Below are 18,215 nucleotides of genomic sequence, written 5' to 3' on the forward strand. Positions count from 1 at the left end.
GTAGTTTGTCAATAGGACATTTTTATTTCATACGTCTGTTGTCTTTATTCAAATTACAGTAATATACTTGCTGAGATGACCACCGGCTGCAGCCTGGACAGCTAAAACTGACAGCTGTACTACTTGAAGCAAACTTTTTTTTCCTTTTTTTTTTTCCTCCTTTTTTAAAATTATTCTTGCAACAGAAAAAAAGCACATATGCCATGAAGGTGTGTGGTGTGGTGGTGATGTCGTCAGGTAGGTAGGGTTATAGTGCTGGTCTAAAAAAAAAGAAAAAAAAAAACAAAACAGAACAGAAACAGAAAAACAAAAGAAACATTGCGCGCATTGTACATGTTGTAAAAGGATCAGAATATGGCACATTTGGTCCACGTTGGTAGTTTTATTATCTCGTTTTCAAACATGTAATAAACAGAAAAAAAAAAAAAAAAAAGAAACAGATCATAGTTGTACGTGTTGTTTTTCCCCAGAAGCACAGCATTAATGACAGCATATTGAAAACACGACTGTAGAGGGGGCCGCTCTTTACGTTAAAATCTTGGTTCATCAGCCAATCGTTTGTTTCTATTCTCCCTGGTACAGTATTATTATTATTAATATCTTCTTTCCATCCAAAATGACAAGGGTGAGGTGGGGGGAGGGGCAGGGGGTGGAGCTTCGTGGATGATTGACGGGGATGGCTTTGGACATTCACAGGAAGTAGTCAGGAGTGCGTCTGGTCACATGGGGCTCGCCGCGGCGGGGGGCGGGGTCAAACTGAAGGCTGAGGAGGCAGAAAGAGTTTGTTATTGATGACATCATCGAAACAATTCAACATTAATCTGTAAAATGTTTAATGCAGGATGTTGATGATGTAGCCATTTACTGCGGAGTCAACATTAAATCAATCAATCAATCAATCAATCAATCAATCAATCAATATGACGATGAAGTAAAATCCTGGAAAAAATTAGGGAATAAACATACAAATAAATTAGTCTATATAGTTTAGTTCTTTAGTTATTTTAAAGGACTACTTTTATTTATAGCAGGGGACTTTTATTTCATAATTCAACATTCATCAAACATTTTATATTATAACTGTATTTATTTCTACATGTTTATGTTTATTGCCTTTATCGTTGCAGCCTTGATGTGATTCTTGCATTGTCCAGTTGTATAAATGTGCAGCCTGCACACTGAATAAAAAAAGGTTTTAACATCTCGTCAGCTTTGTGTGTTGTACGTCTACGGCCCAGCGCTGTCTCCTAAAATCTGCCGAATCTCAATATTGATGACTGCGCTTGAGTCTCCTTAATGAGGCTAGCTATTGACTCCAGATCTGAAAAAGGAAACGTCTCAAATAAAACGGAAAATGGAGGAAAATTACCAAATAACCCTAAACAGCTGAGAGCAGAGGAGCTACATTGTTGTAACGCATATTAATGAGTGCTCCATTAGACCTGTGAGGACATTTCTATAGGCTGATGTAGACTAAACAGGCGGTGTTGCAGACGGAGCAGCAGAGTGTCAGGCGCAGTGTCGCCTCACTCTCCAACAGCTGCTCCTCTCAGCCATCGATCCGACCGCATCATTTTGAATAATGTTTTTATCTTTGCACCTCGTCTGCACTTTGCTATTTTCAATTATGTATTTTTATTGTAAATCATTTGGTAATTAATTTGACCGTTTATATCTTTTTGTTCTCTTTTGCTGTAAATCTGTTTCCTTTATTATATTTCATATGAAGAGGTCTGGTGAATGGACTGAAATGTGCTGTCCAAATAAAGCTGCTCTGCCTTGATCCTATCGACTGATCAATTATTAATCTCGCGAGTCAAAACTTCTCAAACCGCAGCTGAGGAAACGACTCATGACAAGTTCTGTCTTCGCTTTGTGTGAGAACCAGTTCAGATTTCAGCGAACAGAGACGAGCTCTGAGAATCTGACGACTTTCAGTCTCAGTTTTGGACACATAATAAACCTTGTGACAGACGGGAGTGGATGTCATGTGACCTCGACCACGACTGACATCGTGACGTTAACCACTTGTTTTCATTCGTCTAACCTTTCACCATAGAAACAATAGAGTTCACAGAGCTTTGTTGGTCACGCACACAGTTTAGTTTCTGTTCTGTGTCCTCTGTCAGGTGAGAACACACCAATAAAAAACAAGTGTCTCATCAGTCATGTGACCTGTTCTCTTTAATTCAACATGTGACTGCAGTGAACAGAGACCTGAGGCTCAGTCTAAATAAAACTCAGGTGCACGAGGATCATCTCTGCTGAGTGTGTGACATCAGAGCTCGGCTGTGTGACCTCATAACAACATCTATTCTGTAATACTGCCAACAGTCTGCACAGTCCTCTGAACATATGTTGTTTTAAACACAGACGGTGGGCTCTCTGAAACTCAGTATGATGTCATGATTATACTGTATTTATGTCTTGCAAATGATTAAAACATAATTTTGTGGCTACATGTGCAGTAGAGCGAGGTTTTACATGACGTAGACATTCTGTTGTGAAAACACACAAAAATCTAAGAAGATAAATTCGGTCCATCTCTGAACCCTGTATTTGTTATTCATACACAACGTGTGATTTCTTAATGTCTTTATACTTACAAAGAGTATTTCAGAGTGTCGTCCAGTTCCATGATGGCTGCCTGGTTTCCACAGCGGTAGCAGTAGTTTGGAGCACTAAAGATGGTCACCACATTCTTATCATGGCCCCAGTTGTAGCCCTGAAGGTGCGACAACACGAGTTGGTTAGACTGGTGAATATTTTACTGTGTTCATCTGCAGGAGGACAACTACAGTCTGATGTTTTAACGACACATCTATTATTCAAAGCAATTTCATCACCACCAGTCGACTGAAACTTTGCTCTTCTGATCAGAGATACGATCAATCACGTTCTTAATAAAGAACATAGGATGTGTTTAAACGCTCAGTTTGCTGCAGCTGTGTGTGTGTGTGTGTGTGTGTGAGTGTGTGAGTGTGTGAAACTGGCCCAGAAACAGGAGTTAGAGGAGCACTGCACCCTCACAACTTCATTATATTGTGTTGCCATGGAGACCAGAGGGTTTTAGGATCCTTCAGTCCACTTGTGGGGGAGCGTGTGTGTGTCAGCTCCACTAAAATAAAAACACTGAAGCTTAAAATATTAAACGTTTCTTTTCATTTGTGGTTTTCAATCTGCCGAGATCAAACAAGTCTTTTTAAAATTCCAACAAACATTTGATTAACTGATTCGTCGACTGAAAGGAAAATGACTTATTTTCATTTTTCAAGCAAAAATGCCAAAAACAGCAGGTTGAAGCTCAACACACGAGAATATGATGCTTGTTTTATCATTAAAGACAGTAAATTAAACATTTCTGGACTGTTGGTTGGATAAAAAAACATTTGAAGACATCAGTTTGGAATTATTTAAGTTTTGTATACTCATCAAAAAAATAATGAAAATGACTAATTTACTGCTCTATTCTACATATTTGGTAACACTTAGTTTCAGTTGGTCTCAGCTGCCTTTATGTCTTCATGTGAAGGTGTGTGTGTGTTTGTGTGTGTGTTACCTCCATGACCAGCTGATGGGCGCGGGACACCAGAGTGAGGCCGTTGGCGTGGTTGAAGGTTTCAGAGATGTCCTGTCCGAAGGTGTAGCCAGCACCTCGGGGAGAGATGCCCCACCCACCGCGATCATCAGGATCCGACCACAGCAGGTCACACATTGGGCCCTGACACACACACGGAGACAGAGATAGTCAGTTGTGTTTTACAGGGCAGGACGTCATGTTTTGTCTGAGGTGAACTTCCTGTTCAGATTCAAACCAACTCTGATGTCCATGAACGAGTTCTGTCTGTGTCACAGAGTCTGATATCTGTTCTTCCTCTGTGCTGCAGAGCTCTACTGTTGACTATAAACTATTCAAAACTCAGCCGTCACTGCCCATCAACAACGTTTGTGTTTGTATGTGTTTGTGTTACCTCATGTGGGACTTCTTGCAGGCGGTCCAGAGCTCGTATGTGATCCAGAGTGTCTATAGAAGGAGACAAACCTCCGTGGAGACAGAAGATCTGAAATAAAAACACAAGAGGTGACCATGAAGCATCAGAGAGCGTCTGCAGCTTCACAACCCCAGGCTGGAGGATTTCATTTTAACACAACCTGGAGGTAAACTTGAGCCAAATTTCTGTCATCACAAACACATTAAGTGTTAAAAAATTGTATCTCTCTCCCTTCCACATCCTCTAACATCCTGTATCAGAGGAAGGACATAAGAGTCGATGCTGTTTCACTGCTACATAAAGAGAGATGAAGAAAATTTGGTCTCTCCTGGCGAACCCTCGTACCTGTCCGTCCACCAGTGCGGTGAGTGGCAGGTAGTCAAACAGGTCTGTGAAGTACTTCCAGACGTTGGCGTTGCCGTACTTCCTCAGGCACTCGTCGTAGAAGCCGTAGACCTGCGTGATCTGCCGTGACTCGTGGTTCCCTCGCAGGATGGTGATTCGCTCCTGGAAACGAACCTGAACCCAGACAAAAAAAAAAAAGGCAGTTAAAATATTGTCACAGATGAAACAATTAGTCAGACAGATGATCTATCTGCAACTTTGCTCACTGTTCGGGCAGATCAACAGGTTCAGTCTCTCAGATTCATCACAACAAACAATATAATGTCAGCAGGTTCGAAGCTCGCAGAGCCGAGCAAAGTCTGGAAACCTCCAGAGATTCAGAGGAGCTGTGTGTGTCGAGGAGCTGGATGCTCAAACGACTTTAAAACAAGCTGTTTGATTCTTATCAACTTTATTAAGAAACTGGTTTGGGCAGAAAAACAGGCAGAAATGCTTTTCTGAACCACAGCGGCACTGTTTTAGAAAACGCCAACAGCAGCCCTGCAGCATGAGCCACAGGCTGGTAAACTCCAGTAAATAGTCTGCACCAGGATGTTTCCTTTGGTGTGAGTTGTGAGCTGTAATTCAGCAGTAAATAATCAGCCGTGTGTGTCTGACTGTGGATGGTGGAGCTGCTGAATGGATCTGTGGAGTTTGTTAGTTGCAGCGATGGCTGTTAGCAGCTAGCTCCTCCCGTTAGCTGCTGAACAGCAGCCGGCAGACTCAACAGCTGACAAAATTATCACTAGTTTTTACTGGACACAGTGAGAAGGGGGCGGGGACACAGCTGATAATCAAACAGGTAAACTTTAACATTGTCAGAAAGACGACAGAAGCGTTTCTATTTGACTTCAGCCACAACGAGTCGAGTTAAATGTGAGTTTATTAATTTGTGTTTTTCTTTCAGTTTACTTCCTGGACTGAGACGTTGCTTCGCTGTCTTCCATTTTGTCTACCGTGGTGACACAGAGAGGAAGCCACAGCAAACCAGCTCAGAGCAGCTCTGTGCTGGGACTTTAACTGGGACACACCCAGTAAGTCACTGGTAAATCTGTCACATGGCCCTGACAAAAACCCTCAAGGATGTAAACAAGCATCCTGTTTGTTCTTGTCAACAGCACCACAGTCATGTACACACATCAGGACACGTTTACTGTTAAACTGGGGGATCATGGAACTGGTCCCAGTTTAAGACTTTACAGGAATACTTCACTTCAATATCTGAAGAAGACTTTGTTTTTCTCTCATGCCTCCACAGTGAACGAGAACCCAAAACAAGGTAAACATCCTTCATGAATTTAAGTAAACAAAAAACATGTTTAACAGCAAAACTCATCAAAACATCTGTTTACAAACCGTCACACGACTCGAGCAGATTAATCCCAGTCTCATTTATCCAGTCGGACGCTCAGTACTTCATAAACACAAGTATTTAAACTAAAACATTACAATATAAAAACACTTCTACCAACACTAGTGCACCCTGAGCGTACCTGAGCACACCACACGTATGATTTCAAATGTAAGTGTGCGCCCAGGCACACTACTCTGCCGTGTGTGTTTGTTCTGACTTGTTATAAACTGTAGTGTTTAAGTGAAAGTCATGTGTTTGTGAAGTACATCCAACTCGATAAATAAGACTTGGATTATTCTGCACGAGTTGTGTGAGAGTTTGTAAAGAGATGTTTTGTGTAGTTTTGCTGTTGCTAAACGTGGTCGCCGTTTACTTCAACTCATCAAGAATGTTCAGCTCTTCCAGATCCTCTGTTCACCGTGGAGGCATGAGAGAGAAACATAGTTTAAGATTTCAACATAACACGTGGTGCGTAACTGATACGCAAATCATCATTTTGTGGGTGGAGTATTTTTTTTAAAATGACATTTATCCACCACAAAGACGGATCCTGAACGCATCATTAGCATTGGTTTCTGTTGTCTTTGAACATTTAAATTCAAGTTTCAGCAGATTTGGTTGAACTAAATTTCAGATTTCTACGACCTTTTTTTAGAATATAATTATGTATTTTTTATAACTGTAAATACCTGTGAAATGACAAGAAAATAGTGGGTATAAAAATGCCAATAATTACTTACAGGGCGTCTGCAGATATGACCGAGTTATCTTAGGATATTTCAAAACCTTTTTTACACTAAAATAATTGTATCTAACATTAATATCTACAGCAAACAAAGACCTCTTAATATTCTTAATATACTCTAAAAAACACTCATCAATGAAGTGAACACACACACACACACACACACACACACACAGACCATCAGTACAGTGATGGTGTGTTTACCTTTAGCGTGACAAGCAGCGTGACCGTCTCCACAGAGTAGTAACCTCTGTCGACGTAGTCTCCCATGAACAGGTAGTTGGTGTCGGGAGACTTGCCTCCGATCTTAAACAGCTCCATCAGGTCATGGAACTGACCGTGGACATCGCCGCACACCGTCACCGGGCATCGCACCTGAGCACACAGGTAACAGCGTCACTGAGTAACCACAGCTGATCACATTTCAGATGAACAAACATTTAAATCAAATGAAGCTTCAGTGTTTCAGCTGAGGTCCGTTCTTGACTTTGGGAAAAAGAAAATCTGTGATTAAATATTTCAGACTGAAGGTTTTACTTACAAGGTTTTTCCATTTCTTCTTTAGAGTTTTTATTTTTATATTAAACATGGAGTGATTGAAGCAGAGGAACATCCTCCTCTGATAACCACATCACAGATACTTTATATCAGCAGCTTTGTATGTGTGAATGTGGAGGCAGTACTGCTCTGAGGAAAACTCAAACTTGATTCAAATACATCATTCGGAAAAATAACGAGGTTCGGCATTATGAGTGGGCGGCAGTAGCTCACTCCATAGGGACTTGGGTTGGGAATCAGAGGGTCGCCGGTACAAGTCCCGGACCATATTATGGAGCATGGACTGGTAGCTGGAGAGGTGCCAGTTCACCTCCTGAGCACTTTAATTCAAATTAAAACACCAACACTGATCCAAGCGTTCTTTGTAAGACCTGTTGATGGTGTCCAGTTTGTGAGTCACCAGTTAATTAACACTGTTAATGTGCTGAGTAAACAGAAGTGTTTCCTCAAATGACTTTATACTTCCTCATTTAGATAAAGAATCGTAACATGATAGATGTGGAAAAACAAAGCAGAACACAGGACATTGTGTGCTTCAATAAAAACATCAGATAGTTCAATGTAGGGAAACTAAAACTGTGACCTACTGCGAATACATGAAATAAATAAAGAGTCCAACACACCATGGACTGAAATGTATGAGTGTGTTTATTAAAGGATTTACTTTATATAGTGTTTTTATGTGTTTTCTGGCAGGTTTTTGTTTCTAACGAGACTCATATAAAGAGGAGTGAGAGTGTGTGTGTGTGTGTGTGTGTGTGTGTGTGTGTGTGTGTGTGTGTGTGTGTGCCTGCAGCTCAGCAGGGACACAGTTTACAGTGTAAACAAGGTGTGATATTGTTCAGGCTGCAGAGAATCAGTCATAATCTGCTCCGAACACGCCAGAAGGAACAACACAGAGTCAGCAGCGTCCTGATAACTCTGTTTCTCCTTAAATATTATAAAGACATCCATTATCAACACGAGAACTTCACTCTAACAAGAACTCGTATTCTTCTCACTGATAAACTGTAAAAACAGGAGATTAATGTGTGATTTCCTAAAACATATTTATTTTAGTTCCCTCTCTGGTCCAGTCTGTTGTCCTGTTCTTACGTTTCTCTGATTCTGCTTGTTGTTTTTTTTGCACTTTGATTTGTTTCTATGACTCTGAGAATGAGTTTAACAGAACAAAGACAAGCTGTCTTTGGTTTAACAACTGCTGGACACAATGGTTAACGAGCTGAAACAGGTTAGAAACCACTGATTCACTTCACTTATTATACTGATTTCTAATGACGGTTACTGATCTCCAGGGATGTGACAGTACACATATTTGTACTGAACCATTCGGTGTGAGGATTTTGGTTTATTACAAACGGAAAGATACATTAAATTAATCCTATCACAATTGGAAAATAACATATACAGCTCAAACTGTGTTTAATATGTTCTCAACAACACGGCCAACACAGGAACATGCTGTTCTCCCCTCTCACCCCATCCTACTCCACTGAGACACACTGTAAGGCAGCTACGCTAAGCTAGCTCGCTGCAAGATGGTTAGCAATGCCATCACATCCTCCTCCTCATCCTCATCATCATCATCATCATACTACATTTTATATTTAATAAGGGGCTGTTTTTGTTTTATATGCTACTCAGAAGATGCCCCAGAAGATCCGCCACTCAGGTATAGCTCCATCAAAATATCACACGTTATGATGGCAGTTTTAATAAACTGAAAATGTTTCAAATCAAAAAAATTCTATTGCATTTATTGTTTTTAGCTGCATCTTAAAACATATCGAGCCATGACATCACTGTGTCGTATCAAACAAAACGGTGAATTTTGTTTCTGCGCTCTAGGCGCGCAGCGTTTTTCCCTGAGCCCTCTGGAGTCGAAAAAACTTGAACACAGAGCAGAAAAGAGTCCCTGCATCATCTCTTCTTTTTCCCCATTGTCCAGTGGGATGATGTGAGAGGCGGGGCTTCTGTGGTGGTCACGACAACAAGTTTACAGTTGGTAACCAATGGAGGAGAAACTGGTGGTGGTGGTTGCTGGATACCCAGAGCTATACGACTTTACAAAGCACAGTTAGCACCATCTGAATAGAAAACAGCAGATAAGTGCAGTACTGTAAACGTCCATGATGGAGGAGAAGCTCCTGGACCAACTGGTGGTACTCCCCATGATCCAGCCTCTTTTTTAGGGTCTCATGTACCCACACAGATCTCTGTTTATCTGCTGACAGCCTCTCACCCTCAACCAGAGCTACGGACAGCACCCTCTGCCTCAACATGGCAGCAGCTACACACTGATTACTGCAGGATAGATTGATCACACAGGAAGGTTAGGGTGAGGAGGTGATGGGCTGGTTGCCTGGCAACAATAACGCCATTCAGTAAACTATACCATACTCATATTTACTGTTACAGTAAAGTTTAAAAGGTAAAATGGAACTCAAAAGTTTGTTGACGTCACATGTGCAGTGTATCATCATCATCATCATCATCATTATCATTTAATGTCTGTGGTTCATGAGTGAAAACAGACCGCAGAGCAGGAACTGACACATTTCATCATCAAATTATCTACTGATGATATTATCTAATTAACTGATGCATGATTTAATCTACAGTCTGTGACGAGGACCAACAGATCGGAGACTGACCGGGAAAGCACCGGATCAATTTACTGCAGTTATTACTTTAACCTGGAAACATATTAATTAACTAACATTATCAATGAAGATCAAAATCTCCTTTGATCATTTTTATCTAATCATATAATTTATTAATCAGCCAAGTGATTGAGCAAATGTTGCTGTTTGGTGTCCATCATTCTAATCATCAATTAGACGTTTACTTCATCTCATTATCTTGTTATCAGTCTTCCAGCTCTGTAACGAGATGAACCCTCCACCCTGAAGGCCTGCAGGTCGCCCAGTATCTACCAGCCCAGTCATACTGGAAATCAACCAGTGTGGTGGGGAAACTCACCTCCTGAACATTGGATTCCTTGGTCAGGATCTCCTTGGCCTGCAGAGACACAAACACACAGAGTATTATTTTAATTAGTGAGCGTGCGTCTGATCACGGGAGCAGACAGGAGGTTAAATAAAACTCTTCAGACAGACGAACAGTAACTCATGTCATACGCATCCACGTTTAGCCTCAATGACACGACGCAGACGGGTTATTTTGAGGTGTTGCAGGCAGTGTGTCAGACCTCACAGGACACCGTAGTGTTTGAAATGAATTAATCAATTACTCGATCAAATGAAAACTAATCAGCAACTGTTTAAATGATCAATTAATGGTTTAGGTTTTATTTCAAGCAAAAATGCCCAAACTGATAATTCCAGGTTCTCAAATGTGAGGATTTGCTGCGTTCACTGGTTTTATGTTGTCGTAAATTTAATGTTTCTGGATTTGGAAATGTTGGTTGGACAAAATGATGAAGTCATTTCAGCTCCTGGATCTTGTAACAGGCTTTTCTCAATGTTTAATTAAGAAAATCGAGAAAATAATCTACAGATTAATCAGTAAGGAACGTCATCGTGAGCTGCTGCCCTACAAATATTGCTAAACATGGTTAACAGGAAATTTCAAGGTCTGCTTCTGTTCTATCGTAGGGTCGGACTAATTTAAACGAGTTCACTTTCAGTCAATTATTCTGTCTGTAAAATGTCTGAAAACAGAGAAAAATGATCCCGGAGTGCAAGGTGACGTCTCCAAAAACTATTTTTGTATTTGGCACAGTCAAAAATCCAAATATATGAAATTTTACGATGATATTTTAAAAAAGAGAAGAGCAGGAAATCCTCACAATACTGAGTTCCTGTCAGTGGCGTTTCTGCAATTATTACTGCATTGACCCTGAACAACATCACCAGGAGACACGTATAAAGCTCAGAGCTTTACAAGAGCTGTATAATGTTTAATACCAACATTATTGATTTATCTTTATCAAAATGAAAAGGTGATCAAAGTTTACAGTCCTGCAGAGTGCATGATGTCCATTCATCTTTTAATACAGACGTTTAAAGACTTCACTTTGGATTCTGTTTAGAGAGGATGATGACTGTTGATTACATGAGCTGGTGAACCCTGTAACACCAAACACCCACTGCTGCCATTATTGTTTTACAGTTTTTAAACTTACCTTTTTTAGTTAAACATGTACGTACCATCTGTGTCACTGTCCTACATGTTGTATATAATGTATATGTCTACATGCACATACTGTACATTATCATTCAGATATGTTTATCCATTCACTATTTATTTCTTTGCAATATTTGCATAGATAAAAACTTAAAGAAAACTTGCCTTGTAGAACATTTTTTTTTTATTTAACTGTTGGCCACTGGTGCTGCATATACATATATTAATATGTTACATATGATTTTTGATGATTAACACGTCAGTATTGGTTGTAGCGACTGCAGGAAACACTACAGTGGCTGAGAGGCCGAGGCTGGGCCTGCTTAACTATTAACACTATTTAAAATATAAAAGTGACGCACACCAAAAAATATAATGACTTAATGAATTATAATGAATTATAATGTGCCACACTCTGGCTCCATTTGCTTTTCTTCTATTTCTACGCGTTATGTTTCGGCCTTTGGGCCTTCTTCAAGATCAACAAGCAAGATCAACACCTTCTTACAGAAGGCCCGGAGGCTGAAACGTCATCGAAATATAAGAAATGCACATAGAACCAAAGTGTGCGACACCTGTATTCTACAATTGTAACTTGTCTGACACACCAAAAAAAAAGATTTGCTGCGACCACGAACGAGGACAACAGGTCTAAGTCAAGTAGAATGAAAATAAGGTCAAGTTAACCCAAAATGTGATGTCCTCACATGAGGTCACAGGGTGTCAGAAGGATAATACAGACACTGAAAAGTACTGTATTTCATGTCTCCATCTGCTGGTGGGCCATCACGATAAGAGTTTATACATATAATATGATGTTAATTCACTACAGGAGTCTTTATGATTGCTAAAATTAAGTGGAGAAAAAAGTGGATATATTGATATCGGCCAAATGAGTTGTTATATACTGGGATATCGTCAAAAAATCTAATATCGTGCATCCCTAGTTTTACCACATACATATGCACATCTTTAGTCCTGTTAATTCTTTATCTTTATATTTCCAGCTTTATGGTTCCTGTTTTTATTTGTTATGTCTATTTTAGTGTGTGTACATGAAAGCAATGTGATAAAAGGGATCCAGTTCCTGACATGTGTACAAATGGTGGCTGATAAAGGTGATTCTGACACCAATATTATTTTGTTCCTCCCTAAATACATATTGTTACTCAGTTCACTGGTTTTTTTGTTCATCCAGGATTAGAAATTAGCACCAGTCACAAGACAAATGCCAGGAGAACATACAAGTGGCTGCTAGACTAGCTTCATCCTCCAGCCAAAAAAAAAGAAGGTAATCTGGAACCCTAGACTAAAAAGTTAACTCCCATCCTGCTAATATGGGATTATTTACCCCAAATACAACTCATTCAGTGCCTGAGGCTTTCAGTCTTTGTCTTGCATTCATTCTGTTCACAAGGAACCAAAATTAATCATCACCACATTCATTAGATGATCACCTGCAGCCTCTCTGTGACATTATTTAAACCTGTTATATGTTGTGACGACATTTTAAAGGTCGATGATGCAGGAAAGCCACCGGACGAGTTATCTTCATGGTGCAACAACCCTGAAGTGACGTCTGAAAGCTGAGAGGCTTGTCAGGTTTGTGCAATGAAACGGTTGATCGATAAAGACAGGGCGCGGTGCGAAACATTACATGTATAATAATGAACACAAATGTATGTAAAATTAAGAAAACGACACCACAGAATCAAACATTAGTCGGTTTCTGTTCTGTGCGCAAAATGAAGCTACGTTAATAGACAAGGCAGTAAAAGAGGCTCCGTGTATTTGCTGGTAATGATGTAAAATATGCTAATTTTCGGCCTATCTGCCCTCAGAAGATGGCTGTTGGATAACCGTGTGGATTGATACAGTTTAAAGGGCCAGGTGATGCAAACAGCGACAATATCAGATTTAAATAATTATTTAAATGGTACAGAGATGGGATAGAAGCACAATCTAGAATGACTGGTCGAAAATGGGGCGAAAATAGCCGCCTTGCCGTGACTTCATTCCAGAAATTAGTCGGAGCCCCTTTCGCAGTCCAGGCCACATTAACGCGAGGCCGGACTGAGTCATAATAAAACCCGGGTGGCTGTGACCAACTTACCTTCTCGCAGAGTGTCCGGACTTGGTTTTCCGATAGCTGCTTACACTCATTTAGCTGTTCGATCCATTGGTCTAACTCTTTAGTAAAAGATTTGTCTTCCATGACAGCCGCGGTGAGCTAGCTGTGTTAGCTACCTGAAAAAACAAACTGCTAGCTGCTCTTTAGCCTTTAGCTCGTCGTATTGTTAACCCGATCCAGTCCCGCCAAATCGGTTGGGAAATCAATGATAAGACCTAAAATTAACGAGCCTTTCAGTCAAATTCTATCATGATAAATTACCGACGTTAAGTTACCAACGTTAAAAAACGGATTCTGTTGGCCGGGGGAGTCAAAAGGGTCGAATGTCCCCGATGCGACAGACCGTAGCGGCAGAAAGCAGCGGCGTCGCAGCGGCTAGCCGATTTGCTAAAAGAGCTAGCTACAATAACATCCGGGCACTTCGGGCATTTCAGCAGCGGGCAGAGGGAGCGCACCAGCGACGCCGCGTGGACAGACGGTGAACTACAAGAGCATCACCACCGGTTTATTTCCACTTTAACATTTAAATTATTATTATTATTATTTTAAAAAATATATATTATTGAATTATATATTAAATAAATAATAATTATTATTATTAAATCATATTATTTTATAAAATAATAACAATATTAGATCATATCATTAAATAAAAATAAATAATAATAATTATAAAATTGTATTATTTTATGAAATGAAGAGTAATAATCATCAAATTGTATGATTGAATAAAAATAAATACTAATTATTCAATTATATTATAAAATAAAAAAACATTTATTATTGTATATTATTCTTTAAAAAACACATTTTTAAGTAATTATTTGATCAGGGTACTTTGTTCTCGACATGGTCTTGTTCCTGGGGAAGTTTTAATTTATAAATGTAGATACTTTAAGACTGAACCCAGTTTGAACCACTGAAAGACTGAATTAAAACTCTACAGCAACACAGTGGTGACACACATATCGAGACTTACACTGATGACTGACTTTATGATGATGGTTTTATACCTAATTTTTATAATTAAGATTTTTGTCTTTAATTTATTAACGTATTCTTGTATATAACTGAATTGTTTGACTTTATGATCCATGGATACATTGCTGCTTATTTTTTTTATAACTTTGTCTTGAATGCTTTGACAGGCGCCAGTGAATAAAGTGCATTATTGTTATTGTTATAATTATAGTAAGTCACTGAAACTTGATAAACACAAGAGAGCTCCTAAATTATTTTCATTACTTGATATTTATAAGTTAATTTGAGATCGCCCTGTTTTTGTGTTGTTTGTATGTATTTTATGTTTAATTATTTGTGTTTGATTTCTGTCAGTTTTGTACGTGGTTTTACATTTCTTTGCTTTGCTCAGCCTGAGGCAGAAGATACTGGTTGCACAAAACATGCTTAAGTCTTCTCCTTAACATTTCCTTAAAATGTTCACTTAAGTATTTATGGTTTTCTTGGTCTTATACTTAAGGAATCCCTTGACTGTTGCACAAAGGCCTTAGCAACCAAAGCAAGGTACAAAAAACCCTTAAGGTCCCTCTGACTCTGTCGTAACTGTAACATGTTTATGGTGATAAATTAAAAATAACACACCCTGAGCAGAGAGTTCTGAGACCAGGAGAACCTGGCGGATACACTTCTGATTTTACACTTTAGATTTGACTGAATTCATTTTCTGATTCCTGATTTTTAGATCAGATTTACTTTGTAATTTGTTCTTTCTCTGATTGTATTCCTCCGTCAGTTTCATCTGCTCCTCCTCTGACCAGTCTGGTTTTCTTGTCTTTGCTTCTTCTTCCTTCTGTCTAACTGTGAGACGACTCTGTGAGACGGTAACAGGCCTCACAAACAAACAAACAAACAAACAAACAAACAGTCTCCATAGAAACTGTCACCGCTGTAAAATCTCTTTCAATGCAGTAAATGAGTTTTTCCTTAAGTAAGGAAACCTTTCTAAGGGATTCTTTGCAACTGTGTAAGTCCCTCAGCTAAGGAGAAACTTAGCCTTAAATGTCATACTTAAGTGTGTTTGGTGCAACTGGTCCCTGGTCATGAAAATGTCACTTGTTTGTTTGTATCTATAAAGTTCAGTAAAGAATTAAAAAAACATATTTGATCAGCGTCCTGGGAACAAAAACATACTTTATTTTATCACCTTGTTACATCTTGACAATTACAAACCTGATTTTTGACTGATGTTTCAGAAGCAGAGGTTGAATGTACCTAAGTATGAAAACTATTCAAATACACATCAATACAAAAGTGCTGGTGCAAATAATAAATATAAGAAGAATATAAAAATGAACATATGCATAAACTAATATCCTTGGTGATGTGTGCACATGTCAAGAGAGGATCCAATAATCTTCTCCACAGGGGGGTGGCTGCTGGAGTGTGACTTCTTTTTGTTTTGTTATGTTTTTCAAATCTCACCAAAGCTACAGATATTTGCTGAGTGGCTGATGGAGAATGCATGAACTTCCCTCATTTTTAAATCTAAATTTGTAATCTCCCTTTGAGCTTATTCACAAAGTTTATAACAGTGTGACGGTTTTCAGAATATTTGGGGTCCCTGTCTGGAGATGATCATTAAAGATGATCAACATGGTAACTGATCCTCTCTGGGTCCTGTTCTCGCTCTGTGTGCTGTGATGTGTTCATGCTCAGTGGATGAACATGACACGTAATTTGATGTGGTGTAAATGTTGCATGACAGCATGAGCATGCATGTGCACGTCCTTTTCCTTATTGTTTTTTCTTTTAATTTTCAATGTTTTTGTACATCTATATGTGCTGTCTGTTCTAATGTTGAAAAAGCATAAAGTTACATCATAAAAAAAAAGTTACGCTTTGATGTTTGAAAGTTAAAAGTTGAAAATGAAATCCTGGGCAAACAGTTTATTTTAAATGAGATGTAGAATAAAGACATTTTGACGACATACAGTTATTTTAAACTCAGATTACATTATGGTTTTTATCTGACGGAAGCGTTTGTCACACATTACGTCCAAAGTATAAAAATCCAATAATAATTTCTGTTTCTACAGTTTCTGGCCGAGGTTAAATGCAAGATGTCATTCTGACGATCTTTAAAGAAAACACAAAAATTGTTGGTAAAAATAAATACAGAATGCAGCTATTTAGTTTTATGGCCCTCCCCTGAGCCAAAATAAAAAACAAAATACTGAACAATTCCTTAACAAAAACTAAAAGCATAGATTATGAAGAAATTTCAGGTTTACTCCATTTGTTTAGCAAACCCTGAAGGTTTTTATTTTCCTCATGTTTCTTTCTCTATTTCTTGTGCAATTAAATTTATTATTAAATTATTATTAGTAGTAGTAGTAGTATCATTTTATTATTTTACAACTTTTACAATAAAAATCCGAAACATACATACTGTATATAATAAATGTATCAATAAAGTTATTTTTTTAATGGATTGAGACCCTTAATGTTTTATATTTTCCTTATATTTCTTTTTTTTACAACATTTTATTTATTTGTAGTTATTTATTAATTGAATTAATTATAAATTATTTGATATTATTATTTTATGAAATATTTTTTCTACAACTTTTACAGTAAAAATCTGAAGCATACATACTGCATGTAATAGATGTATCGATAAAGTTTTGTTTTTGTTTTTTTGAAAAAAAAAATGGATCTGACTACTTCCTGCGACACCGCTCAGGTCAGAGGTCACTCCGCCGTGTTGCGGTGCTTACAGACTTCATAGTGTAACCAACACCGGTGCGTTCGGTCCGTTGCATCGAGCGCACCCTCTGGTTGTCAACAGCCGGTCAGTGTGCGCGTGAAGCCGCCGTATGGCTGCGTGTTTTACGGGGATCAAACCGTGTCGTTAGCCGCTGTTTTCAGCCGAGACTCGACCGTCTGCAGTCAGACGAACAACCGGACCAAGCATGGCTCATCTGACCCAGAACCCCGCCGATAAAGAGCGGTGAGTGTCGGTAGAAGCTAGCCTGTTAGCCTAGCTAAGCTAAAGCTAGCTGCGCTTAGCCCCTCGCTCACGTTGTGTGAAACCCCTACAGAGGATTGATGGATTTAAGGATAACTCGGGTATCTGCAAACATAACATGCTTATTATTCCCTACTGGAGTCAATGTTGAGATCACAAAGCCCCCCTCTTGTATTCGGCACACATTTAAGTTGGGTTTTTACTTTAAATCCCAACAAAAATCGACATTTTTGGGGGAGTTACGTGACACCGTGAACCTCGACAGTGAAGAGAAGTGAGGGATTGTGGGAGTAGCTGAATCGGGTTAACAGAGTTAAAACAGAGTGAAAATGTTTAGCTGAATAAACCTTGTTACCATTAAACCTCTTAGAAACCATTTGTTTCTAATGACTTCGATATAAAGTCACGTTTTACAAAACCACACACACAAACCGTGGCACATGTTAAAATGGTGTAGTTTTTACATTGAGTTTGGCCTGTTGATGTAGCCCTGTAGCATGACGTGTATTAAAGGTCCTTTAACTTTTGTATTTGGGCATTAAATATCGATCCTACCGGTGATGTATTGATTGTTTTGGCTGCAGACGATGAGGGACTAAATATACTGGACTTCACATTATAGTGATGGGATTATATGAAGTGTACTTTAGCTTAACTTGTCCGTTAAGAGTTTAGCAAGAGACTGGTGATTTACTAGAGTCAGTCAGCCATTCATTCATTCAGACCACTGTTTGTTTGTCCACTCACAACTGAATTAAACAGAACTTACAGCTTCATTAAAGTCACTATGAGCTCTACAGTAAAGCTGATGAAAAGATGGGATTAAAATGAAACATGATTAGACACTAGGATTATTTTCATTACAGAATAATCTGCAGATTATTTTCTCAGTTAAGTGATTCATTGTTTGGTTT

General features: G+C 38.9%; 3 protein-coding genes across 3 annotated transcripts in view; 2 read left to right on the top strand and 1 right to left on the bottom strand.

Annotated features, from left to right (window-relative positions):
- LOC125890647 (serine/threonine-protein phosphatase 2A catalytic subunit beta isoform) lies at positions 1–13,715 on the bottom strand. Its single transcript, XM_049579378.1, has 8 exons — positions 13,296–13,715; positions 10,016–10,054; positions 6,680–6,850; positions 4,338–4,511; positions 3,972–4,061; positions 3,560–3,721; positions 2,607–2,725; positions 1–763 (listed from the first exon to the last, which is right to left on the bottom strand). The coding sequence occupies exons 1-8, from the start codon at positions 13,395–13,397 to the stop codon at positions 691–693; spliced, it is 930 nt and encodes a 309-aa protein (XP_049435335.1). The 5' UTR covers positions 13,398–13,715; the 3' UTR covers positions 1–690.
- rsph14 (radial spoke head 14 homolog) overlaps positions 10,078–18,215 on the top strand; it is a 19,900-nt gene continuing 11,762 nt past the window's right edge. Inside the window, exon 1 of the mRNA XM_049579377.1 lies at positions 10,078–12,784. The gene's annotated coding sequence lies outside the window, so the exon portion shown is untranslated. The remainder of the gene's footprint in view (positions 12,785–18,215) is intronic.
- The window catches only part of srp19 (signal recognition particle 19), a 5,236-nt gene continuing 4,043 nt past the window's right edge, over positions 17,023–18,215 (top strand). The window contains exon 1 of the mRNA XM_049579381.1: positions 17,023–17,283. Within this exon, the coding sequence (XP_049435338.1) occupies positions 17,246–17,283 (38 nt within the window). The 5' untranslated portion in view covers positions 17,023–17,245. The remainder of the gene's footprint in view (positions 17,284–18,215) is intronic.

This window comes from Epinephelus fuscoguttatus, linkage group LG6 (assembly GCF_011397635.1).
Source record: "Epinephelus fuscoguttatus linkage group LG6, E.fuscoguttatus.final_Chr_v1".
Taxonomy (NCBI): domain Eukaryota; kingdom Metazoa; phylum Chordata; class Actinopteri; order Perciformes; family Serranidae; genus Epinephelus; species Epinephelus fuscoguttatus.